Source organism: Herpailurus yagouaroundi, unplaced genomic scaffold, assembly GCF_014898765.1.
Source record: "Herpailurus yagouaroundi ecotype Mexico unplaced genomic scaffold, PumYag 141, whole genome shotgun sequence".
Classification (NCBI taxonomy): Eukaryota; Metazoa; Chordata; class Mammalia; order Carnivora; family Felidae; genus Herpailurus; species Herpailurus yagouaroundi.
Genome location: NW_024412396.1, coordinates 61,398,465 through 61,426,427, shown reverse-complemented (window position 1 = coordinate 61,426,427; position 27,963 = coordinate 61,398,465). Strand labels below are relative to the sequence as shown.

At 38.5% G+C, this 27,963-nt stretch overlaps 1 protein-coding gene across 4 annotated transcripts in view; it reads right to left on the bottom strand.

The window, feature by feature from the left end:
* ZC3H14 (zinc finger CCCH-type containing 14) overlaps positions 1–27,734 on the bottom strand; it is a 48,792-nt gene extending 21,058 nt beyond the window's left edge. For 2 of the 4 annotated variants that reach the window (XM_040477959.1, XM_040477962.1), the window contains exons 1-9: positions 27,557–27,733; positions 27,057–27,099; positions 18,247–18,361; positions 15,874–15,914; positions 15,042–15,237; positions 14,268–14,697; positions 13,420–13,580; positions 12,951–13,051; positions 9,247–9,402 (exon numbers count right to left, since the gene is read on the bottom strand). In XM_040477959.1, coding sequence (XP_040333893.1) covers positions 9,247–9,402; positions 12,951–13,051; positions 13,420–13,580; positions 14,268–14,697; positions 15,042–15,237; positions 15,874–15,914; positions 18,247–18,361; positions 27,057–27,099; positions 27,557–27,592 — 1,279 coding nt within the window. In that variant the 5' untranslated portion in view covers positions 27,593–27,733. Of the gene's footprint in view, positions 1–9,246; positions 9,403–12,950; positions 13,052–13,419; positions 13,581–14,267; positions 14,698–15,041; positions 15,238–15,873; positions 15,915–18,246; positions 18,362–27,056; positions 27,100–27,556 lie in introns of all 4 variants that reach the window. The other 2 variants (XM_040477960.1, XM_040477961.1) reach the window with 2 other exon arrangements.
* Positions 27,735–27,963: the final 229 nt, after the last annotated feature.

Here is a 27,963-nt window from a genome sequence, read left to right as displayed (position 1 = left end):
ACTGAGGTAGAGGGAGAAATAACCAGAAATTTTACTGCATTAGAAATACTTATATCCCTATCCTCCTTAGGGTCCTAATTTAACATGTTCTAACATACTTACCAATCAATACAGTGGGGATAGATGTAAATCAAATACTTACAGAATGTACACAGTAAAAAATGATTTCAGTACACAAAAAATTTATATAATCACAAATTGTATCACACATTTAAAGACATGGGTTAGGAAGGGGATCACAGCAGATGAGATTTCAACAACCTCTGGAAAACAACATATATGGACAAATACCGTCTGTGAGGCAGAGCAGAAAAGCCAGAAACCCTGGGAAAGCTGCGAGATAACACGTTCATTAAGACAAAGGATTTACTGAGCTCCTACTGTCTGGTACCATTCTGGGCACTCAATCACAGCAATGAAACACACACACACACACACACACACACACACACACACACCCCTGGTCAGAGAACTTACATTCTGGTGGGGAGGGGAAGAAGATGAACCTCAAAAAACCCAAAATGTATGTTAAAGTATAACATGTTTTATGTTGATAACCTGAGCCTGGATAAAAAATATCTGAACTATGAAAGCATGAAATGCCTTTTAGATAAGAAGTACTATGGTGAAAAATAAAGCTTTAGAAAAAGTGGGTTACGGAGTAGGGGGCTAGAGAGCACTTCACAGGGATGACTTCTGAGTTTTATGGACATAAGGAAAAAAATATGCCAGGGTAAAAGGTGAAAGCATCTCAGACATGCTGTTCTTTGAGTGCTCTGGAAGAGGAACACACTAAGAATATCTGGTGGATAGCAAAGAAAAGCAGCCGGAGGGAGAAGGTGGTAGGTGACAACATCAGGAAGGAATCTTACTTTTATACGTGGGTGTGTAATGGGGAGCCACCAGAAGGTTCTGAGAAGGGGAGAAGCATGATCTCACTGACAGTTTAAAAGAAACACTTGCTACTGTGTGCAACAGACTGTAGGAGGCCGAGTTTGAAAGCAGACAGACCAGTAAGGACACTATTCTGATAAGGCAAGTCACGGATGATGGCTTAACCTAGGATGGTAGAGGCAGAACTGATAAGGAATAGGTAAATTTAAATATACTCTGAAGGTAGACGTGGACAGGATTTGGTAAAGGTGGAAGGAAGAAGGAACATAAAAGGGAAGAGGAAAAGAAGAGAGAGAGAGGAAAGGAATGGTTCTAAGCTTGAAAGAAAGAACAGCATTAGGTTTCTGGCTTGAGCAACTAGAAGACTGGTGCTGCCATTAACTAGAATGAGGAAGACTGCAGGAAATAGTAATTAGGTTTCAGATAAGCTTAAAATAATTTACAGTATATCCAAGAAGAAATGTAGAATAAGCAGTTGCACAGGAATTAGGAATTCAGATGCAAAGTCTTAGCTGGAGATATAAATTTGGGAGTTGATAACGAACGTTGAGATATTTAACTTGGATGACATGTAACAAAAGAGCATCCAACGGTGAGAAGTGAGAAACAAAGAAGACTACAAAGGATGTGAAACAGAAAACAAGGTTTACGAATGATACAGCCTCAGACATTTTTTTAAAAAATTAAATGTTTTGGGGTGCCTAGCTGGCTGAAGAGAATGAGACTCTTGATCTTAGGGTCAGGAGTCCAAGCCTCAAGTTGGGCATGGAGTCTACTTATAAAAAAAAAAAAAATTAAATGTTTTAAAAAGGAATCCAACAAATTATCTGGGGAGAATCTAGACAGCTAGCAGGAGTGTAAGCACTTCCAAGGAAACGCCTCTACAATTTCAAGGCCAACTGCAGCTCCTTGTAAAACACTTTTCTTTCTTTTTTTTGGGGGGGGGGGAGAGAGAGAGATAGAGAGAACACGTGTGCTGAGGGGCAAGAAGCAGGGGGTGGAGAGAGAGAATGAATCTCAAGCAGGTTCCACTCAGCATGGAGCCCGATGCAGGGCTTGATCCCATGATCCTGGGTCAGGATCATGACCTGAGCTGAAATCAAAAGTCAGACACTCAACAGACCGAGCCACCTAGACACCCCACTGTTTGCTTTATTTAAACAAAACCCACAGCAAAGCTTTAGCCCACACAATTCTAGGTAAGCCTCTTTACTGCCTTTTCTTAAACTAGGAACTGTGTGTCTGCAGACATTTTTAAAAAGAGCCTACACATAAAAGAGAAAAAAACAAAACAAAAATGGACTCTGAAGGAAACCATCAATTAGGGCACAAAATATAATTAAAAAAAAAATCCTCTAATTATGTTCAGATAAATTTGAAGTAATACTGAATCCACAAAACAAGATACATAAACGGAACAAAGAGCTTATAGAAATTTTAAAATATGTTTGCCTTAAAAAAAAACAAAAACGGAGGAAGGTAATAAAGTCAATAAAACATCCCAAAGTAGCATAAGATCAAGTAAAAAATGAGGAGAGAAAAGAGAAAAATCAAAGCAGGAAGTTTGTCATCCAACTAGTAACAGAATTCCCAAAAGAGAACAATGAAAAAAGAACATGGTTTTAAAGAAATAATTTATAAAGAGAATTCCCCAGACTAAAAGCATGGATTTTCAAATTAAAAAGGTACAAAAGGTACCCAATCCAAAAGTGACTGACTAGCACCTATGTTTATCACAGCAAATTTCAGACCTCAAGAACACAAAGAAAATCCTAAAACTTCCCAGAGAAATGAATCCCAGGTATTCTATAATGGAGTAAGAATCACATGAGCAACCAACTCCTCAGCATAAACATGAGAAGCCTCAAGATAATGAAGCCATGCCTTCAAAGTTGTGAGGAAAATTCAATATGGAATTCTGTACCTATCCAAAGTATCAGTTAAGTACAAGGAGATCTTTAAGAGTTCTAAGTACTCAGAAAAATTTACCTCTCATTCTTTTTAAGTTTCTTCATGATGTGGTGACAAAATGGAAGAATATACAGAGAAGACAATGAGATCCAGAAAATGCAGGGAAAACTCAGGGGAGGAGTTAAGTCCTGGAATGACAGCCTTGAAGCAAACCTAGTAAGCAACGAGTCAAATAAGCAAAAAAGGACAGAAGCTTGGGGCGCCTGGGTGGCTCAGTCGGTTAAGCGGCCGATTTCGGCTCAGGTCATGATCTCACAGTCTGTGAGTTCGAGCTCCGCGTCGGGCTCTGTGCTGACAGCTCAGAGCCTGGAGCCTGTTTCAGATTCTGTGTCTCCCTCTCTCTCTGACCCTCCCCCGTTCATGCTCTGTCTCTCTCTCTGTCTCAAAAGTAAATAAACGTGAAAAAAAATTAAAAAAAAAAAAAAAAAAAAAAGACAGAAGCTCTAAGATGAAGGTCCCTAAGAAAAGGGGAACCCAAAGACTTAACAGCATAAAATGACAGATTTTTTGGCCATAATAAAGGCAGGCAATATAATAAGGGGAGAAGGGGGGAAGAACCTAAGAAAAACAAAAAATTGTCCAAGAGTGGAAAAAAAAAAAAGACTCTAGGGAACCCCTAGCACAGAGCTGCAGACAAAAAGTAAATCTGGTCCTCTATGAAGTAATATTCATATAGTCTCAATAATGTAAATATGCTGCTTATTGGTTCTCCACTTTTAGTCAATTTACAAAGAGTAGTCATCTTAACTAGGAAATGTGTATCTTAACAAAATGTGTATCTGATCATCCTTAGCAATATAAAAGTACAGATGGCAGAGCTTAGAAGGTGTGGTGAGAAAAGATGTAGTTTAAAAAAGATATAGTTTGGGGCGCCTGGGTGGCGCAGTCAGTTAAGCGTCCGACTTCAGCCAGGTCACGATCTCGCGGTCCGTGAGTTCGAGCCCCGCGTCGGGCTCTGGGCTAATGGCTCAGAGCCTGGAGCCTGTTTCCGATTCTGTGTCTCCCTCTCTCTCTGCCCCTCGCCCGTTCATGCTCTCTCTCTGTCCCAAAAATAAATAAACGTTGAAAAAAAAAAAATTAAAAAAAAAAAAAAAGATATAGTTTAAAAAGGCACATAAATATCCTTATCTTTTGGGAATCAAAATATACTGAAATATAGTAATCTCACAAAAAATAAATATTTAGATGTATTCCTTAAAATAATAAAAGTAGCCAATAAATGAACCAAAAGACAGTGATTTTACTGTATGGGCCTAAAAAGCAGGGAAAAGTGTTAGATCCTGATATACCGTAGCAAAGAACTAAAAGATACCACCTACAAGTTAGTGAATTAAGAAACAGTGGTTATAAAACATATTATAGACATGAAAAAAATTAAAGACATAAACATAAGCTTTTAAAAGCGGTAGCCCTCTGGGGTGCCTGGGTGGCTCAGTCGGTTAGGCATGTGACTCCTGATTTCCATTCAGGTCATGATGTCACAGTTCATGGATTTGAGTGCTGCATCAAGCTCTTCACTGACAGTGTGGAGCCTGCTTGGGACCCTCTCTCTTCCTCACTCTTTGCCCCTCCCCCACTCACGCACACACTCTTTCTCTCTCAAAAATAAATAAACTTAAAAAAAAAAAAGTGGTAGCCCTCTGGGAAGAACTGGTGTGGAGAAGAACGAAGCAAAGAATGTTGCTTTTTATGTTAAATTTTTCAATGCTAGTTGATTAATTTCTAATCTATCAGCAAGCATTACAAAGATTTGTTTTTCCAAATTTTCTATGGTGAATGTATATTTCATAGCGTAAAATATTTTATTTAAATGTTTTTTATACAACACATACAAAATAGGGAAATAAAGGAAATCCATGCCTAGACACATCGTAGTAAAACTGCAGAACATCAAAGACAAAGAAGATCTTGAAAGCAGCCAGAGAAAGGACAGATCACCTACAAAGGAACGACAGACAATTAGAATGACACAGGTCCACTCAACAATAATGGAAGCCAGAAAACAATGGAATAATATATACAAGATGTTGAGAACAAATAACTGTTGTTACCCTAGATTTGGGTATCCAGCAAAATTACTGCACAACAAGGGGGGAAAAAACAGATAAACATTCTTGGCAAATTTAGACAAACAGACCAATTCTTAAAGAAACTTCCAAAGAATACACTTCAAAAATACTTGGAACATATTAGAAGAGGATGACCCCCAAATAACATTCAAGATTTCAGAACAAAAAATGATAAACATGTAGGTCAAATCTGAACAAACAATGCCTGGGTAAAATAGTGATAATGGTGCCCAACTTACACATTTTAAAAAAGACCAAAACAAAACAATGGAAACATTATGTAAGTAAAGACTGAAGCATAAGTATTCTAAAGTCCATTTACTTTGGAAATGGGGTCAGAACATTAACTTTTGAAATATGCGATTAAATTTGCATGGCAAAATTCCAGTGCAAACCACTAAATGAACAGGAATGGAGTGTTCTCATTTAAGCTAGTTTTAAAAAAAAAAAAAAAAAGTAGAGCTGGGGCAATCAACAATAGTAACTAATGAATCTTTAAGGCAAAAGAGAAAAAAATGAAAGGCCATTATGAATCAAAAAAGATGACCAAAACCAGTCCAACTACATATTAGAAATGTGAATGTTTTAAACTTTCCAGTAACAGGCAAACTCAGACTGGGTTAAAAAACAATCTAGCTTTATAATATTTAAGATATATATTTGCCTAAAACTTTAAAAGACTGAAAACAAAATCAGGGAAAACAAATGCTAATAAAAGTACAGGAAAATTAAGATAAATATATCAATCCTAGTGGGCAATCTCAAGACTTTCTATCAATGACTGATAAATCAAGCAAACCAAAAACTCAGTAAGATCAAGATTTGAACAATGTAACCATAGAGCTTTATCTACTAAATGCAAAATTCTCAATCCAACAATTATAGTCCACTCTCTTCTAAAATGCACATGGAAGACGTATAAAATTGATGCCTTCAGTCTTAACAATTTTCAAAAAATATATATGACACAGATCACAGTGACACAATGCAATTAAGTCAACGGTACATATAAAAAAAATAAAAGACAAAAACAAATCCTCCATATACTATAAATCAAAAACATTTCCATATAACTCATAGGTCAAAGATGAAGATCATAATACTAAGATGGATAATGAAAACATTATAAATTTGTGAATATGCAACAAATGTGACACTCAAGAGAAATTTACACCTTAAATGTTTACATCTGAAAGACAAGCTAGAATAATTAAAAATATAGATGGATATATATTAAAAGAGTAGAAACCAATGAAATAGAAAATCAAGTCATCAAAGGAGAATCAATAAAGCCAGAATTATTGTTTTTAAGTCTTTGAACAAATTAACAAAATAAACTTCTGGTGACAGACTAATCCAAGACAAAAAGAGAAATAGCACGAATATTGTGAGGTGGTAGGCTAGTAAAAATAGAGGCCAGAGAGATGAAAGAACACGATCAACAACTCATGCCAATACATGTGAGCATATTTAGATTTTAAAAAAACATGTCAGAAAGCTGTAAAACAGTAAGCACAGTAATTAATGGCTGTTTGCAGAATGTCACTTTTGTGATTGTGAATAAATCAATTCAGTAAGAGCAACGGTAATCTTAAGATGTGTTTGATACCTTTTAAAATTTTTAACCTTTTACTTTAAAACAAAACAATGATACAGAAAACAACACAACACAAACAGTAGTTTAAGGAATTTTAGAAGGCAAAACACCCTTACCACCACCATCCGGTCAAGAAAATATAACTATGCCAGCTACCCCAGAAACCTTTCCATGTGCTCCATCCCAATCAGCCCTCTCCAAAAGTAACCGTTTATGCCATTTATACTAATACCTACATTTTCTTTGTGGCTTTATCACACAAGTGTGCATCTCTAGATGGTACCGCTTAACCTTGCCCCTCGTTATTTTGTCTTTTAAGTCTTTTAATCTAGAAGTCTCAGGCTGTTTGACCTATATGGTGTCCCAGAGGCTGCTCTTTGCCTGTTGCACACTCATGATGTAACAACCAACATATTCCTCTGGCCTCTGTACCTCTGCAAGTTGACTGCTGGATCAAATCCTCTGGCAAGACTAAGGTAGTTTTATTCTTTCATCTGGAGGCATGAAATGGCTTTCACTTTTTTCGTAGACATTAATCACCAGTGCCTACATTCATTAATCTACTGAGTTGGGGGAAAAAAACCAAGAAACTATAATTCTATCATTCTGCTTTTACTTACTAAAATAATTTTTAAAAATGCTTTCCTAGGAGTGTGTGGTTGGTTCAGTCAATAGAACATGTGACTCTTGATCTCAGGGTCATGAGTTCAAGCTCCACATTGAGCACAGAGTTTACTATAAAAAAAAATGCTCTTCCCATCTACTATGTAAAGAATTGCAAACATTTTCTATTTTAGGTTGGGGGAGCTTTATGGTCTCCTGCAACTATTCAACTCTGTGGATGTAGTACAAAAGTAGCCAATACGTACATGAATGGGCATGGCTTGGTTCCAATAAAACTTTACATACAAAAACAGATGCTAACTCCTATACTATTCAGTTACCCAGGGCTACCACTCTTTAAAGACAACATAAATGCTCAATTATGTATCCAGTTTTCAAGACAATGGATTAGCATCTATTATCCTCCAGAAGCTAATTAAGGATTTACTTCAAAACATAGGAAATCATGGATTTAAAACTGTTTGATGTGCTTTGATAACTGCAATGCTTACCCTTACTGAAGATCAAGTGTCAGTTTCAGTTGCTCTTCACAAATTGGCCCACTTACACTTTCCAGTTAGTACCTACAGGCTGTTTTGGAATTTTTCTGTTCTCAGGTCCATCGTTTACTGGAACTGCAAATAATGCCGACATGGCAAACTGCACAATCCAAAGATTTTTTTTTTAATGTTTATTTTTGAAAGAGAGAGACAGAGCAGGAGCAGGAGAGAGGCAGAGAGAGACACACAGAATTCAAAGCAGGCTCCAGGCTCTGAGCTGTCAGCAGAGCCCGACGCGGTGCTCGAACTCATGAACCGTGAGATCATGACCTGAGCCGAAGTTGGATGCTCAACCGACTGAGCCACCCGGGTGCCCCACAAGAGTTTTTTTTTGTTTTTTTTTTAAGAGAGAATGAAGAAACAAACATAGGATGAAATCACTAAAGCTTCATGAAATGTTTGAACCTAGAACAATTTCAAGAACACAGTTAAGGAAAAATGAAAAAAAATATGCCAACATTAGAAAGGTGTAAGTCAGAAATAATGTGATGAGCATTCAGTTTGGGTGGGTTGTTAAATTCAGATCTCAGTAGAAGAGGAAAAGGAAACTAGAACCTTTCCTGATAGGAACAGAAGGAAAAAAGGCTGGAAAGCAGAGAGAATGACTGGACAGGCCTAGAGGCCAGATATTGAAGCTGTGTAAACGCCAAGTTGATGGCGTCAATCCTGGACAATGCAGGAGATGGAAACATTAGAATACTCTCAGAAAGGAGTCACATGATGTCATATTGTATATTTTTATAATAGAGTTTTATTTTTTAATTTATTTTTATTTATTTTGAGAAAGAGAAAGCGCACGATGTGTGCACATACAAGTAGGGGAGGGACAGAGAAAGAGAGAGAGAGAATGAATATCCCAAGCAGGCTCCACATTCAGCACAGAGCTTGATGTGAGACTCTAGCTCACAACCCTGAGATCATGACCTGAGCTAAAATCAACAGCTGGACCCCCAAATGACTGAGCCATGCAGGCACCCCCAGAGGCACACTTTAAACAGGAAAGTGTTTGTACTTGAGATTGGGGTGGTGGGATTGAGAAAAAGGAAGCAGAAAGGTCAGCTCAAGGCTAACCACAGTATGCCAGGCACAAGAGGATAATAAAGTAGGGCCACTGGGACAATAGGGCAGATCTGGCAGGTAAGAGACAGAATGCTAAGAAAGAGGAAATTTAAAGATAGGATTTCAAGTTTAAGAGAACAGGGGTAGGATTAACAAAAAGAAAAGAAGAGAAAATGTAGGCATCTATGTATCTCTAAATACAAGTTTTCTTAAAACCAGCAAAACACTGGTAATTATTAAGGTGAGGTAACTGGATTCATGGGAATTCACTGCACTATTCTTTCCACTTTTAATAACATTAAAAATTTCATAATAAAAAGACTTAAAATTCTGAAAAGTATAGGTACAGACTTTTCTCATGGTCCCTTCTCATTCTATTTTTGGGCCTAATGAGCACTTTTGTCATAGAACATTTCATAAATATTGAGTGGCAAATATTTAATGTCTCATGAAAAAAGTATAATAAAGGATGATGTATCATTTAAATTATTACCTTGGCTTTTTTCTATATTATCTCCTTTTGTTTCCTCTTCTTTAATGGGAGGACTTATCCTGGGGGTCCTGCTTTGCCCCTGGACCATTTCTGCCAGCAATTCTTCTTGAGAAGTTCGAGTTCTGGGAGCAACTGGAAGTGTCTGTTTCTGTGAGACTTTTATACAAAAAGGAAAAAAGATGAGAAATGCAGATGCAGTAATACATCAAAACTGAACAGTGAACATGTCCTATTAAATATAAATGCTTCCTCGGGTTTAGGACATATGAAAAGTTTGAAACCGTTCACAGATACCAGCTTTTTTCTTACAATATTCCAGAGAGACCAATAACGGATCTCATCTCTACATTTTAAACCATGTGCCATAAATATACTGCCAGGCAAACGTATTCATTTTTAACCAAAAGTAGTTTATAATTTTTTTAATATTTATTTATTTTTGAGAGAGAGAGAGAGAAATAGAGTGTGAGCAGGCGAGGGGCAGAGAGGGAGACGCAATTCAAAGCAGGCTCCAGGCTCTCAGCTGCCAGCACAGAGCCCGAAGCAGGACTCAAACTCACGAACTGTGAGATCATGACCTGAGCCAAAGTTGTGGACGTTTAACCGACTGAGCCACCCAGGCACCCCCTAACCAAACAGTTTAGATTCTGCTTCATGATCACATAACAATTTCAAATTGTAACCTACATAACAGAGGCCAAGAACAAACTCCAATGCTATTTCTCAAAAAACTAGGGAAATCTCTCATCATTATAAAAACAGGAAATTTCACAATGGAGTACTACGTGGCAATGAGAATGAATGAAATATGGCCCTTTGTACCAACATGGATGGAACTGGAGTGTGATGCTAAGTGAAATAAGCCATACAGAGAAAGACAGATACCATATGGTTTCACTCTTATGTGGATCCTGAGAAATTTAACAGAAACCCATGGGGGAGGGGAAGGGAAAAAAAAAAAAAAAAAGAGGTTAGAGTGGGAGAGAGCCAAAGCATAAGAGACTCTTAAAAACTGAGAACTGAGGGTTGATGGGGGGTGGGAGGGAGGGGAGGGTGGGTGATAGGTATTGAGGAGGGCACCTTTTGGAATGAGCACTGGGTGTTCTATGGAAACGAATTTGACAATAAATTTCATATATTGAAAAAATAAACACATAAAAGAAAAAAACTGCCACAAGTTAAAAAAAAAAAAAACCTTAATGTAAAAATAAATAAATAAAATAAATAAAAAATAAAAACAGGAAATTTCGAAGTCACAAAGAGTAAAATTCTCTACAATTCTCAACACTCAATAGTGTGCACAGGCAAAAAGAGGGAATGTAAATAGATTAGGTCTAGTGTTGGCCTTTGCGCAATAACCCAGATCTGATATGGCAAAACCCATTTTATGTTCAAGGTTAAAGCAGAAGATGAGAAGCAGGGGCGCCTGGGTAGCTCAGTCAGTTAAGCGTCCGACTTCAGCTCAGATCACGATCTCTTGGTTCATGGGTTCAAGCCCCGTGCTGGGCTCTGTGCTGACAGCTCAGAGTCTGGAGCCTGCTTCAGATTCTGTCTCCCCCTCTCTCTAAAATAAACATTTAAAAAATTTTAAAAAGAAAATAAGAGGACAGATGCCTATGAGGTTTAAAAGTTGCTAACTTACAATTTACTTCACTTTAGGAAGAGGTCACAAAGAGATGCAAAGGAGAATGAAAAACCAGAAAAATGCTAAAAGAATAGTCACCAAATCCATAGCAAAAGTAAAATTTTTTAGAGGCACCTGAGTGACTCAGTCGGTTAAGCATCTGACTCTTGATTTCAGGTCAGGTCATGATCTCACAGCTCATGAGTTGGGGTCCTTTGTCAGGGGCTCTGTGCCTTCAGTGCAGAGCTTGCTTGAGATTCTCTCCCTCTCTCTCCCTCCCCACCTCACTCTGTGTGTTCGTTCACTCAAGAAATAATCTTAAAAAATTTTTTTTTAGAGTGGGTAATCACAGACAATGCAGAGCCTGCCTGGGATTCTCTCTCCCTCTCCTTGTCCTTTCCCAACTCTCTCTCAAAAATAAACATTAAAAAAAGAAAACACTTTACACAATGGCTATAGCACACGGGACAAAGTACAGAATTTAATGGCAATATGGCACCTATCACTTGGTTTGCATTTCAGAATAAGCTTTCTATAAGGTCAGATTACAGAACTGACTCATCTCATTTTAAAAGCCTGCAAAACCTTTACCTCCTCTCATAAAATAATTTAGAATTTCTACTAGGACTGAGGCAGGAACATCACAAATGAATCAATTCTCTGATTTATATTCCATTAATGGGTTCTACTGAAAGGAAAGAGACCAATATGCTCATACACCAACCATGTCTTTCTAACTCTGGCCTCTTACTAGCCAATTGTGCTCCCTTTTATACATCATAAATTCCTATCAAATGCTGACTCCAATGCCAAGAATATTGAAGTCCCATCTTTACCAAAACTCCCTTTAAAAATTCTGTATTTCATACACACTAGAAAGAGGAAGGAAAAGGCATTATACATGGCCCTAAGAACTAAATTCCACCAATAGCTGCAAGTTCCTCAGACTGGTCAAATCTCTTTTTACAACCATTATTCCCTGAACCTCCTCTTGGTCTTGACATCTGGCAATTTTTTTTTTTTTTAATTTTTTTAACGTTTATTTATTTTTGAGACAGAGAGAGACAAAGCATGAACGGGGCAGGGTCAGAGAGAGGGAGACACAGAATCGGAAGCAGGCTCCAGGCTCTGAGCTGTCAGCACAGAGCCCGACGCGGGGCTCAAACTCATGGACTGCGAGATCATGACCTGGGCCGAAGTCGGCCACTTAACTGACTGAGCCACCCAGGCGCCCCAAGTATCTTTTTTTTTAATTTACATCCAAATTAGTTAGCATATAGTGCAACAATGATTTCAGTAGATTCCTTAGTACCGCTTACGCATTTAGCCCATCCCCCCCTCCCACAATCCTTCCAGTAACCCTCAGCCTGTTCTCCATATTTATGAGTCTCTTATGTTTTGTCCCCCTCCCTGTTTTGATATTATTTTTGTTTCCCTTCCCTTATGTTCATCTGTTTTGTCTCTTAAAGTCCTCATATGAGTGAAGTCATATATTGGTCTTTCTCTAACTTCACTTAGCATAATACCCTCCAATTCCATCCACATAGCTGCAGATGGCAAGATTTCATTCATTTTTTTTTTTAATTTTTTTTTTTCAACGTTTATTTATTTTTGGGATAGAGAGAGACAGAGCATGAACGGGGGAGGGGCAGAGAGAGAGGGAGACACAGAATCGGAAACAGGCTCCAGGCTCTGAGCCATCAGCCCAGAGCCTGACGCGAGGCTCGAACTCACAGACTGCGAGATCGTGACCTGGCTGAAGTCGGACGCTTAACCGACTGCGCCACCCAGGCGCCCCGCAAGATTTCATTCTTTTTGATTGCCACATACATACATACATACATACATACATACACACACACACACACACACACACACCACATCTTCTTTAACCATTCATCCATCAATGGGCATTTGGGCTCTTTCCATACTTTGGCTGTTGTTGATAATGCTGCTATAAACATGGGGGTGGCATGTGGCAAGTGTCTTTATTATACCACAACTTGGGGAGCAATCAATTCTAGCTTCCTCAAGAGGTACAGAAAACTACCTTAATGTAAATGTAATACACTTAAATTACCTGTAGAATAGTTAGTTGTTTTTGTTACAGATTCTTGAGCTTCAGATATAGCCTTCAAAATTAGATTCTTGTTAGCTTGTTTAGAAGGTGGAAGTGAAGGTCTAAAAAAGTTAAAGGTATTTTGATTAATTTTTAGATTTCAGCTCTTCGCATGCTAGCCATCCATTAGGCCTTTACTACAGCCTTTTCTTAGGTTTGAAACAGACTAGCAATAGTTCTTAGGAAATGCCAACTAGATGGGAAAGTTTTAACTTTTTAAATAATGAATCTGGATCACCCCTCCTCCCCACTATATTACAGTTTTTAGTATTCTCTGCAATCTTCTCCAATTTTAAGCAATTTCTCTGATTAATGTTTCTCAAAAACCAATGGAAAAATCTTACGTCATTAAATTTTTATTTTCATGATCTCTAACAAACCCAGGAGCTCCATCAGCCAACTAAAGATTTACAGACAATGTTCAGGGTACCTCCTTTCAGGCTTTGCTGGCACTGACACACTGCTGGAGATGCTTCCTGTACGAGACCCACAATCATCATCTTCCTCCTCCTCTTCTCCATCATGATTGAATTTTTTTACTTTAACAACTGAACTTACCACAGGCAACTTTCTCTTCCGAAAGTTTTCTTCCTGCAATCAGATAAATTTACGCTTACCTAGTCTCAGAAAATAACAAAGATCTACCACAGTATTTCTTCCTTTTCAAGAAAAAGCCAATCATATTTAGAATTCACAGGCTACTTCCTGGTTTCTTATAAAAATATAAATATCCCTAGTAGCCAATCTTCAGCTAAAACAAAAACTAGTGCTTTACAATCACTTATAAACAGCAGCATGTAACACTGTTGAAGAAACTAATAAAATGAAATTACTTGTTTACTAGTAATTGCTGTGGAAAATCTAATAAAATTGACCTAAAATTCTACCAAAACTATAAGGTAAGGTTAAAGGTATCTCAAATGGGGGGAAAAAAGGTTATCTCAAATGCTGGCATCCCAGAAAAATAAGTAAGATGTAAAATATCTGTGGAAGCCAGTTGTGAAGAGGAAAATGTGATGTAGTATCTTCAGTAGCAGATATATCAGTTTAAAGTAAACTTGCAATACGTGTGTAGCTATTCCACACATATTTAGTATTAAGAAGTGCTAATTTTCAGCCTAACAAGCCAGAATTTAGAAGTATATACAGGGATGCCTGGCTGACTCAGTTGGTAGAACATGTGATTCAATCTCAGGGTCACTGAGTTCAAGCCACATGTTAGGTGTGTAGCCTACTAAAAAAATAATAATAATAAAATAAAATAAAATATATACAAACCTCAATACTCATTTTTTCTGAGTTGTTTCTGAAGAAGGGACTATAAGTCTCTTCTAAGCTGTTAAGCACTTCCTGTTCACACAAACGTCCTGTTTCATATACCCGGCTGTTCTGTAAATCAGGTTGCTTGGCAGCATGAATATTGTTTTGTTGCTGCTGAAATTGCAACCTGTTTAAATGAGCACCACTATCTGCATTTCGACTTGCAGGTGGTCGATAAATTTCAATAGAAGGGCGAGAAGAACCATACGTAAGTGTCACTGTCGGTTTTTTCTGAGATAAGGGATTCTCCTGCACAAAATTGAGGTCTTCATCAATGAGATCATCTGGTTCTGGCTTAATATCAATCACATCTTCAGAGGGTGCTGGCTCCCTCAGAGGCTTCACAGTTGACATTAATCGGGTTGCAGCTCCATCATCATAAGTCTGTCTATTTTTTTAAGAAACACACAAAGAATTATATCCAATTTAGAGCAGTATCTTTAAATCTTCAAAGAACATTTAAATTTTAATGAAACAAGGGAGACACTCCCTTTACAAATTCCATTAAAAACTACTCTAAAATTGTATTCTATTTTAAAACTTTGACTTACTACATTTGAGGTAAAAGATAATCATACTTTGGATTTTATTATTTTATTCAAAAAAATTGCTCATGACCACCTCCATATTTCCAAAACTTTCTGAAAACAGAAATTTAAAGATATAAAAACCAATGTAAATGTCACATACACACACCTACCTACCCACAGAAGGTCTACAGAGGATTCTCACCTAACATTAGTGGTTTTCTGCTCCTGCGAACTAGTAGAAACCCTGGAATCTCTTTTCTCAGGTCTTGTGCTAGCAACTGCGAGGGGTGGCACTGCAGCTTCATGCCTTCTCTCGTCTCCCCGACCGAAACTGCTCTTGTTTGAAGACACGTTATTATCAAAGATGTTGGTATCAGAAGACTTGAGACTGGAGGGATCTGAAAAGAAAATCACATGGTCCTTTTAAGCTGTTATTTATTACTTTGAACCTTCATCTTCATCACCAATTTAAAAGCAATACGTGTTCTTCCACAACATTTTTAATGGCTGAATGTTATTCCATACATAGTAATATAATTATTTCGATTTGCTATTACTAAACTTTTAAGGAATTTTCCATTATAAAATACTAAAATATCCTTGAAGCTAAATCACTGCACACATGTACAATTACTTCCTTAACATAAATTGCATAGTTTCCCTGCCTTTATTTAAGTTTACTTATTTATTTTTGAGAGACAGACAGAAACTCCCAAATAGGCTCTGTGCTGGCAGCACAGAGCCTGACACAGGGCTCAAACTCATGAACCATGAGATCATGACCCAAGCCAAAATCAAGAGTGGGGAATTTAACCGACTAAGCCATCCAGGCGCCCCTCTCTTCCATCGTTTAAATTATCTTTAAATTATGTTAAATTTATTGCTCTTGAATTCATAATTCATAGGCTTCCTAAGAAAGTTCAAGTGAACCACTGTTTTCAAATTTATGGAATTTTTCCCAAAGCAATATACATAGCTTTAGAAAGAAAATGCTATAGTAAATTCCAAAAACCCTGAATTTTAATGAATCTTACCAGTTGTAACAGAGCGAAGTTTATCTAATACACCGTGAAGCCTGAAAGAAAAAAAATATATTTTAAAGCTTCCTTTAATCAAGAAAGATTTTCTCAATTGTCACTTGAAATTTGATGACATTATAGAATTTACCTTCAGATAGAATGGTACTAAATGGTATTTAATAGATAAACAATACTAAAATTAAAGACTCAATGTACCTTAGGGTAAAAGAAGATAAAACACACAAGTATGTAATACAGCTTATTATTACAATCATTTAAGCAGTTTGTTTTATCTATTAATATGGTTTTTGGGACAACTTAATTCCAAGAGTTGAAAAAACTTCAAAATAATCTTAAAATATATCACTTCATTGTAACTATTACTTACAAAACTAGTCACATGAACAAGAATAGACTACGACCTTGCTTATAATATAACCTGTTTTAGTAGTTACGTACAAGGCAAATGTGCCTTACAATCCTTTCAGGAGGCTTCATGAAAACACCAGAAATATCTCATTAATAATGTTTCAACCAGAACCCAGTCACATGCCACTGTCCCCTTGGACACAATTATTGCAGAATAGTCCGTTTCAAGCTGGTGAATGAACATTTAACTTAAGAAAATAAACTGCCAAGACAGTGACATCGTAACTTGTATCAGTATGTGTTAAGGAACTAAATTTATGGCAAGATGAGAAAGGTGAATTAATGTGATTTTAAATTCAAATTCATGTAGTCCTTTATGTAAGAAATTTGTCTCAAGCATTCCATCAAGTTAATTAAGAAGGATCTACTGAGTCAATCTCCCATATTATACTAGTGGGACTCCAACCCAAAGTGATACCAAGGATGAACCAAAAAATCAAGTCATAAAACATGTATATGAAAGAAAACAAATACCTGGACTGTAGATTTACAAAAAAAAAAAAAAAAAAAAAAAAAAAAAAAAAAATCAGGGGCGCCTGGGTGGCGCAGTCGGTTACGCGTCCGACTTCAACCAGGTCACGATCTCGCAGTCCGTGAGTTCCAGCCCCGCGTCAGGCTCTGGGCTCATGGCTCGGAGCCTGGAGCGTGTTTCCGATTCTGTGTCTCCCTCTCTCTCTGCCCCTCCCCCGTTCATGCTCTGTCTCTCTCTGTCCCAAAAATAAATAAACGTTGGGGAAAAAAAATTTTTTTAATAAAATAAAATAAAATAAAAATAAATAAATAAATAAATAAATAAATAAAAATCATAGTTTCCCCAGTCAAAAGTTCCACGGTCTTTTTTTTTTTTTTTTTTTAATTCTAGGGACTAAGTGTAACAAGTGGGTTAGATCACCCACGTTACGGTAGTGGATGTTCCAAAACATCTGAGGATCAACCAGTGTACTGAATGTTCTTCAAAACTATGTAATATAATCAGAGAATTCTATTTGCAATTTCAAGAAAACTTCACAAGACTGATAAAGCATATAGTAGCCCACTGGGGCAAAAATACCTTCAAGATAAACTCTAGTTTAAAAGCAAGAAGTAGAAGTTAACCAGTTTCATATCCCTCTTTAGTGCCTATTAACCTCTCCCAGTCTCCTGCCATAAAAAGTAAGCAGGCCACTCTACTAGCTCAACTTTTGCTCCATTATCAACTTGTTCTGTAATTGGTGGTTCCCAGAGTGAGGGCCTTTTCACAGTACTTCCTGATCTATTCTCAGCCACATCATTACCTCCCCCTACCCTCACTCTACCTCAAACATGATACTAGAGCCTGGCCTGCCTTCTTAAATGAATCTTATGCTTTTTCTCCATATTCTCAACTGAAAGGCCTCTGTTGGTTTGAAAAAGGACACTGAAAATAATAACATGAATTTATATTTAAACATAAAATTATCTTTTTACAATCCCAAACTTCAGAAGGTTCCAAACTTTTAAAACTCATTTGAAATTTTGTCCAAAACCTTTGCCCCCTAAAGGTTAACGCACTAGAGAAAGCAATTTAGGAAGTCAACCCGGCCCCCAAAACATATGTAACTGGTTTGGGTTCAGGGAAAAGAGTAAGAGATCCAAAGGTTTACAAAGAAACACAATAACCTACAGTTAACACAGACTAAGGACTTGCTATGGGACAGGCACAGATATAAGTACCTTACATATATTATTTCATTTAATCCTCACAATGTCCTATAAAGGGAATTTATTAATCCCATTTTACAAATGGAAAAACCAAAGTAAGAAGCAGACCCAGGATTCAACCTCAGCAATCTGGCTCCAGAGGCTGTGCTCTCATGCATGGCTCACTACCTACCTCTCCACAGTGAATCTGCTCTCCTGTCAAGAACCTCTTTTCAGACAGAATACCTACTCTGATTTGTGCCAAACTTTGGTCTAAGGGGTAAAAATTCAGAAACATACCATACGGTGAATCGAATTGTGTTGTTCCCTAGAAACAGGGACAGGTCCTCTGTCATTTGGTCCTGACTTTTCTTGTTGGCCACCATCACCATAATGTAATCAGGAAGTTCTTCATCTAGTTAAAAGGAAAAGTATATAAAAACTTTTTTACGTTTTCCTCAATATTGGCTTCTAAAAAGTTAACGTACTTGAAAATATAAATATAGCTCTAAGAATTAACATCTCAGCTCTACTAGAATTATGCTGGACAAGAAAGTATAGCTTTTTTTCCTCTTCATTACATAGGTATTTCAATTATTGGTAAGGATGGAAATTAGAAATAACTAACAAATCCTTATAAAACTAGGTATCCTGAATTACAGTATCAAACTTGAGTGTATTCATTTCCTTTTTATCTTTTTAATTAATGCTCATCAATTTCAGCAAAGCTTCCAAAAAGCAAATGGATATTCCTCAAGAATAATAGAGTTTTGTATGTTTTGTGTTTTATTTAAGCTTCAAAATTATACTCCTTTCTCAAGAGAACATCTTTATCCTCAGTAAAGGCAGATTTCTATTATCTCAGGGTAATAAACCTCAACATCAAATGAACTAAAACCACCCAAAAACTCTACATGGTTTAAAAAATTTAATCTTAAATTTAAATAATTTCAATTTCACTGTTTTATCCTCACTCTCCTATATAATGATTATGAAGGTGAGGTCTAGGACCAAAAAGAAAAACAAAACCACCACAGTAAGAAGATAAGGAAGCAAAAGCCATTTATCAAGAACTCTAATCCCCACCAAAAAAAAAAAAAAAAAAAAAAAATCCTTCAGATTTAATACCTAAAATATTCCTATTTTTAAGTAGGTAGAAAGGCTCATTTCAGAAATACGCTTAGGCCAAAACAAACAAAAAACCTTTCATTTGTTTCAAGGAGAAATACCAAAAATCCAGTTCAAGAAAAGCACAAACATACTCAGAAAGCCCAATCTACAAACGGAAACAGAGAAATCTAATTATTATTTTTTTTTTTTTACTGCTCTAGTAGTATGAAGACACAATTGATTTATTCACTTTATATTAATGGACATTTAAATCTCTTGAAATTTTACACTAACAACAAAAAAATGTTGCCAAGAAATTTTAGGAAACTAGGTGGCAACCCTGCCTGAACATTACGATTATTGGAGAGTTAACTGAAAATCCAGAGGCTATGTGCTATGCAAGCTATTCTGTTTCACATCATGCCAGACCTAGAAGTAGTATTTATAAGGTGCACTGGGGTAAAAAGTTATTCATAGTCAAAGTAAACTAGCCACTTCTGCCTTACCAGTTACCTCAAGTGCTATGAAAAATCAAATCTGAACAGAATGAAAACTGTTCCTAATTTCCAGTATAATAACGTGCAGATAACACTAGCTAAGCAGCTGCTATAGAGGAGAGATTCTCAAATTTAATTTCACATTAGAATCTGCTGGGGAGCTTTAAAAAAATCTGCTTATGTCCAAGCTCCCTCTCAATTCAATTACAATACTGGACAGGAGGATCAAAACATCAGCGTTGTATTTTATTGAAGTATAATTAATATACATTATATCAGTTTCAGGTGCACAACATACTAATTTGACAATTCTATACATTACTCCATGCTCACCACAGTGTAGTCGCCATCCATCACCATACAATGTTATTACAATACTATGCTCCCTATGCTGTACCTTTTGTTTATGTGACTTATTTTAGAGCTAGAAATTTGTCCCTGTTAATCCCCTTAATCTAGTTCACCCATTCCTCACCTACCTCCCCTCCGGCAACCACCAATTTGTTCTCTGTATTTAAGAGTCCGGGTTGTCTGTTTTTAGTTTGTTTTCTAGATTTTATTTCAAGTAATCTCCACACTCAACATGGGGCTCATATTCACAACCCTGAGATCAAGAATTGCATGCTCTACCAACTGAGCCAGCCAGGCGGCCTGCTTTATTTTTTAGATTCTGCATGTAAGCTAAATCATATGGTATCTGTCTTTCTCTGTGTGACTTCATTTCACTTAGCATAATACCTTCTGGGTTCATCCACATTGTAAATGGCAAGGCCTCATTCTTTTTTATGGCTGAGTAATGTTCCATTATAAACATATATACACGTGTATATGTTTATACATATTACATCTTCTTTACCCATCATCTATCAATGGGCACTTAGGCGGCTTCCATACCTTGGCTATTGTAAATAATGTGGCAATATAACATATAGGTGCATGTATCTTTTCATACCATTCTTTGGGTAAATACCCAATAGAATTACTGGATGTGGTATTTCTATTTTTAATTTTTTGAGGAACTGCCACACTGTTTTCCACAGTAGCTGCACCAAATTTTATTTCCACCAACAGTATACAAGGGTTCCTTTTTCTCTATATCCTTGCCAAGCTCTTGTCTCTTTGATTCTAGCCATTTTGACAGGTATAAGGTGATAGCTATGGTTTTGATTCGCATTTCCCTGATTAGTAATGTTGACTATCTTCTCATGTGTCTGCTGGCCATCTACAGGTCTTCTTTGCAAAAATGTCTATTTTTATTTTTCCAAGTGTATTTCTTATGACAAAGAGAGAGCAAACAGGGAAGGAGGAGAAAGGAAGAGAGCGAGAATCCCAAGCAGGCTCCGCACTGCTGGTAGAGCCTGAAGCCAGGCTTGAACTCACGAGCCGTAGAGATCATGACCTGAGCCAAAACCAAGAGTCAGATGCTCAACCAACTAAGCCAACCAGGCGCCTCCCTCTGTCCATTTTAAAAATGGATTTGGTTTTTGAGGGATTTTTTTTTTTTGGTGTTGAATTGTAAGTTTTTTACATATTTTGCATATGAATCCTTTATCAGATGTATCATTTGCAGATACCCTCTTCCATTCAACAGGCTGCCTTTTGGTTTTGTTGGAGAAATCTGAGTATTTAATGAAATTATGCAATATGATGTGAGGAGATACAAGAGAGAACAAAAAACCAGTCATTTATTTTCTTTGCAGAGTATCAAAAAGTTCCCACTGTTTTCTGGAAATTGCAATAAATAAGCCTGGTAGCTTATTTATGTGAAGTGTAAGGTTAACAAAGAAGTTAGAATGCTTTGTCAGCCTTCACAGATCTTCTCCATCATAATGTCAATGGTGAAGATGTGCTTTCCTGTCACTATCAGTTTGCATCTTCTAACCCAGCCATCCACCTGTGTGGATCAGTTGGTTGAGCGTCCAGCTGAGGTCATGATTTCATGGTTCATGGGTTAGAGCCCCATGTCAGGCTCTGTGCTGACAGCTCAGAGCCTGGAGCCTGCCTTGGATTCTGTGTCTCCCTCTCTTTCTGCCCCTCCCCCGCTCATGCTCTGTCTCAAAAATAAAGATAAACTTAAAAAAATTTTAAATAAAATAAAATAAAATTCTATGTGAGATCAGTTGTTGCTTCAGTACAGGTCCAAGCAGAGAAAGGTGGGAAGGAGAGATACAAAGAAGCCCAAGGCAACTTTTGGGAGTGATGAATACGTTCATTAGTCTGATTATCGTGTATATTTGTCAAAACATACCAAGTTGTACACTTAAACTATGCACAGTTTAACGTACACCAATTACATGTCAACAGAGTCACTAGAATTCATACACTGTTTTCTCAGTTTACAAAACAGGAAGAATCAAATGAAAAATTAATGTGTTCATGATATATTTTTACAGAATTCTGATTTCTCAAATTTATTTGAAGTCTATACAATAGGGGGAAAAGTGAGTTTTGAAGGTTTAAGCTCAGGCTTCTACAATGTGAGTAAAATCGTCAACTATACTTAAATTTTTTTAAGTAAAAAATAAATAACACGTGAATGACTTACAAATTGTAGTTGCCATCCCACTAACATGCTCCATTTTAAACAAACACAAATGAACAGTTATCATTCTTAACAAAGACTTGTTCTCCTTTGTATCCCACCCAATACGTTAAAAAAGGATACTCAATATTTATTAAAGGACTGTTTCTATAACCTTAGAAGTTTCCAGGACTCTTTCTAATACCAAAAAAAGAGATTAGAAAGTCACCCTTTCCAGAAGGACCACATATAAACATACAATTAGGTAGTTAACTGTAAATCTAAATTAATAATGGCAGGCTCCAGGCTCTGAACTGTCAGCTCGGAGCGCCACACAGGGCTCAAACTCATGAACCATGAGATCATGACCTGAGCTGAGTCCTACGCTTAACCAACTGAGCCACCCAGCACCCCCCCCAGCTCCCCCCGCAATTTCAGTGGAGTTCCAGAGGACCATACAGGAGTGACTGACTCCTGTTTTTAGCATTAAGGACACAGAAGACCTGAGTTCTTTGGTCTTAAATCTGATACTGACCAGCTAGCTCTATTTAGCCCAAGACTCCATTTCTTGATTTGTAAAAGGAGTAATACTACCTGCCATTCCCGCTATTTTCAGGAACAAATGGAACTATATGAAAATATTCTGAAAATCATAAAATATATACTTTTACTACAATTACATTTTATATTGGACAACATTAGGCTTATAAACCAGGTTTTAATAGGCTCAAAATCCTTGGTTTGAGATTTTTGCTAAGTGATAGGAATCATCGATAAGATTGAATTCAGACTCAATGAACACGTTTGTGCTTTCATGTGCTAAAATTAATAAAGTTCACATCATAGGTTTTCTGTAGATTTCTTTTTGAACCAAAACAAGTTCCTGACACATAGCTGGTGTATCCATTAAGTGCTGAGCAAATAAAAGAAAAAATGAACCCTGGTTCAGCTTCATCTTCACTTCTGAGCCTCAATTCCTCTTATCTGTTAATGACTTCTAACAACCTTGACAACAATTTACAAAATGTGTCCAGCATGTGTTAAATTAGCAATTCTCAAACTGTTGGATCTCAGGTCCCTTTTACATTCTTAAAAAAAAATTTGTTTTAATCTCTATTTTTGAGAGAGAGAGAGCAAGCAGGGAAGGGGTAGAGAGAGAGGGAGACACAGAATCCAAAGGAGAATCCAGGCTCTGAGCTGTCAGCACAGAACCTGATGTGGGGCTCGAACTCAGAGACTGGGAGATCTTGACCTGAGCTGAAGTCAGACACTTAACCGATTGAGCCACCCAGGTGCCCCTTAAAATTTAATGTTTAATTATTTTTGAGAGAGAGAGTGAGCGAGCGAGCACGGGCACAAGTGGGGGAGGGGGAAAGACCAAGAAAGAGACAGAGAATATGAAGCAGGCTCCAGGCTGTCAGCACAGAGCCTGACACAGGGCTTGAACTCATGAACTGTGAAATCGTGACCTGAGCCGGTTGAATGCTCAACCAACTGAGCCACACAGAAGCCCCCTAAAATTATTGATGACCCCAAAGAACTTTTATTTATGTGGGTTATCTATTGGTAATTACCAGACTAGAAAAACTAAGAATTTAAAAAAGTATTAATTCATTTAAAATAACATACCACGTGTCAATAAACCCATTTATATGACTGACGTAAATCAACATTTTTATTAAAAACCTACATTTTCCAAAACAAAAATGCAAAAAGTTGTATTTTTATAAATCTCCTTAATACATGGATTTTAAGAAGACAGCTGGATCCTAGTTTCTCCTTCTGCATTTAAATGTTATGCTGTTCTAATTGAAAAACATGAAGAAAATCTGGCCTCACAAATACATAGTGCGAAAATAAAGTATAGATGACCCTTGAACAACATGAGTTTGAACTGCCTGGGTCCAACTATACCTGAATTGTTTCTGCTACAGTCATCAAAAATGTATTTTCTCCTCTTTATGACTTTCGTAATGTTTTTTCCTATAGTTCATTGTAAAAATACAGCAATATATATAACATACAAAATATGTGTTAATGGACTGTTTATGTTACCAGTAAGGCTTCTAATCAACAGTAGGCTAGTAGTTATATTTGCGGAGAGTCAAAAGTTGTATTTTCAACTGTGTGTAGGGAGGGGGAGAGGGAGTATCCAGCAACACTAACCCCCCAATTGTTCAAGGCTCAACTGTATTTTAACAGCCTTTTCAGATAATGTGGATATTCTTTTGTGATACTATACCAAAACTCAACAAGTGGTACTTTCTTAAAGGTTAGCAGCAATATGGAAACTAAAACTCTATCAACGACCTTTTTACACTTATTACATGAAAATCCCTTGATCCATCTTCCACTTTTATTTTTTTTTAATGTTTATTTTTGAGAGACAGTGGGGAAGGGGCAGAGACAGAAAATCTGAAGCAAGCTGCCAGCTGTCAGTACAGAGCCCCCAACACAGGGTTCAAACTCATTAACTGTGAGATCATGACCTGAGTTAAAGTCAGATGCCCACTGACTGAGCCACCCAGGTGCCCCCATCCTCCATATTTAATGCATCTTTTTTCCCCCGTGTAATTCTGTATCATCATGCATTGGTCATGTGAAAGAATAGTGGCTAAGGGCGCCTGGGTGGCTCAGTTGGTTAAACGTTTGATTTCGTTCAGGTCTTGATCTACCAGTCTGCGAGTTCAAGCCCTTCATGGGGCTCTGTGCTGACAGCTCAGAGCCTGGAGGCTGCTTGGGAATCTGTGTCTCCTTTTCTCTGACCCTACCCTGCTCGCACTCTCTCTCTCTCTCAAAAATAAATACACATTTTAAAAAATTACACATTAAAAAAAGAAAAAAAATACTGGCTCACTGAGCTACACAAATCACTTGACATGCTGATACATTTCATTATGAGACAGAAAAGAATCATTTGTTAATATCATTAAAAATCTTTTGTCTTAAATGTTTGAGAGAAAGTGAGTGCACAGACGAGCGGGGAAGACGCAGGGAGGCAGGAAGAGAGAGAGAATCCCAAGCAGGAAGAGAGCCACCCAGGTGCTCCAGAAATTCTTGTACGTAATGGGAAGCTTTCAAGTTCATGAAGGCAAACACAAATTTTTCAGAATTCTGATTTTCATTTGAAAGCTCAACTTTTGTCACTGGCAACAAAGTGTATCAGTTTTTTCCTTTGCCCACTTTCAAGAAAATGTCTGCCAAATACCCAAGTGTATATATCTAGCTTGTCAGAATATAAAAATGATGTTCCCAGGGGTGCCTGGGTGGCTAGGTTAAGCGTCTGATTCCATTTTGGCTCAGATCATCATCTCACCATTCAGAGCCCCTGCTTATTAGGATTCTCTCTCCCTCTCTGCTTTTCCCCGACTCATGTATGCAATGCACTCTCTCTCAAAAATAAACAAACATTGGGGCGCCTGGGTGGCGCAGTCGGTTAAGCGTCCGACTTCAGCCAGGTCACGATCTCGCGGTCCGTGAGTTCGAGCCCCGCGTCGGGCTCTGGGCCGATGGCTCGGAGCCTGGAGCCTGTTTCCGATTCTGTGTCTCCCTCTCTCTCTGCCCCTCCCCCGTTCATGCTCTGTCTCTCTCTGTCCCAAAAATAAATAAACGTTGAAAAAAAAATTAAAAAAAAAAAAAAAAAAACAAACATTAAAAAAAAAAAAAAAAGATGTTCCATAAAAAAGGTGGCTGGGTTTAGTTCTCAACTCAATCACACAAATCCTTTCCATTTAGACAATCCACCCTGCTTTAATATACAGCACAAGTATTTTATGAGTAATTCCTACTTTCTCAGACCACACATTAAAAAGATGTAGTCAAGGGCCAGGGTTTATAAACGATTTTTACTGCTTCACTAATTACATATGTATACATACATATTTTAAGCAGGCTTCACACCCAGCACAGAGCCCAATGCGGGACTCAAACTCACGACTCTGAGCCGAGATCAAGAGTACCACACTTAAAACGACTGAGCAATCCAGGAACCCCCCCCCCTTAATTATATCCTTAAATGAAACTGGCTTTAAAAAAAAAAAAATTCCAAGTGGAAGGGTGTGAATATGATTGGTCATAAGAGTTCGGTATAAGATCTCAATTTAGGGTAAGGTACCAGCACTTTAACTGACCACTGCATTTGCCCAATCCAAATGTCAGCACAGTGAAAAAAGCGAGTACCCTGTCAGTATTACTATGAAAACAGTTTTGACTTCACAAAAACCCTTGCCATCTCTCACACCGTAAGAACCACTGTTGTAAATGGTAGCTGTTACTTTTACAGGAGGCACCAGCGTTAGAGCCAAAGAGATCTAGGTCTCAATCCATAAAGCACTGCTCAAGTAAGCACTCAAAACCTCAGTTTCCATGCTTGTACAGGGAGGGTTATTACCACTTACCTCTCAGTGTTCTCCTGGGTATTACCGTGACCTAATGCATAGACAACGGTTAAACACACTGCCTGACCCAAAGCAAACACTCAAATTATAAATCATAAACGAATAAAGAGAACGCATTACTGTATACGGTAAGACAAAACGGGACAGGAAAAAAGAAACATCTGAAAATAAAACTCACTGAACCATGACAGAGGCAAAGGTGAGAAAACATTCATATGCAAAATAATGGTTCTGAAACCAGAAGGTCAAAAAGAAAGTAAGGGAAATAGGAAAAACGAAGTAAGAATCAGATAAACATTATGGAGAATACGACAGGACCTCAAGAGAGAGGAAGCTAAACAATTTTAAAAACACCATGGGACTTTTTTGGGGGGGAGGGGTGGGACAAAAACAAAAACCAAGGTTGCATATAGAGCCTTCAAGAAAAGACAGTAAGTAAAAGAAGTAACCAGGGAGTACCGGATTTGGAAGTAAAACGGGATCTCTCCAAAGTCAAAAGTACGGTGGGGGGAAAAAAAATGCATTCACTAAAATTCAATTAGCAGCAAACTCTAAATTCTACTAGGCTAGCAACAAAAAACTTACCAACATAAGCTCCTAATTCTTGCAATTTCCCCTTAATGGCACTCTGAGGGGGGGGAAAAAAAACAAGCGTGCGTGTGAGAAAGGAGGAAAATCACCGGGCTCCTTAACGCAGAGGCAACTCAGCTGCTGCGTGCACCTCCCGCCCCTCCGCGCCCAGGTGGGGGTGGGGAGGCTCCCGGGACTCCTCCCCTCCCCCCTCCCCCTCCCCCGTCCCCGGGCCTCCCGCCCGGCCCTACACGCCTCCTTCCGCTCCGGGCGGCTTTCTCCTGCCGCGGCCCCACTCGTCCGCCGCTCTCTCCGGGGCCGCCTCTGCGCCCAGGCCCAAGGCGGTCCAGGCCGAGGTGAAGCCGTTCGCCGACCCTACGGCCCGACCAGAGCCACCGGCGGCGACTAGGCCGCGGCGTCCAGGCCGGGCCCACAGTCCCCGTTACTCCTGACAACCGCGCGCTCGCCTGCCCGCTGAGGCCCGGGTTCCCGTCCACGCTCGACGCGGGCCTCACCCGGATCTTGCGGCTAATCTCGGTGCCGATCTCCATGACTCCACGGCGGGCGGCGGGGTCAGCACTGCGCGGCTCTTCGCTTACCCAAGAGACCCGCGCCGGCTCCCGGCCCGCAGCTCCGCCGCCGCAGCCGCCAGCGTCGCTCCCGGCCGCGCGCTCTGCGTGACCCGCCCCCACCGGCCCGGCGCGCCGGGGTGAGCGGAGTCGAGCGCGCCTGCGCTTGCGCCTGCGCGCACGTGGGCCCCGGGAGTCTGTGTTCGAGCGACCTCTGCTGGCGACAAGTTGAGCAGCGGCGTGAAGATGCCCTAGGCTTCTCTCCGCCCCTCTCCGCACCTGGAGAACTCTTCCTTTTCCTTGCCCCCATTTACTCATTTTACCCTCTTTTGGAAAATAAGGATGAATTAAAT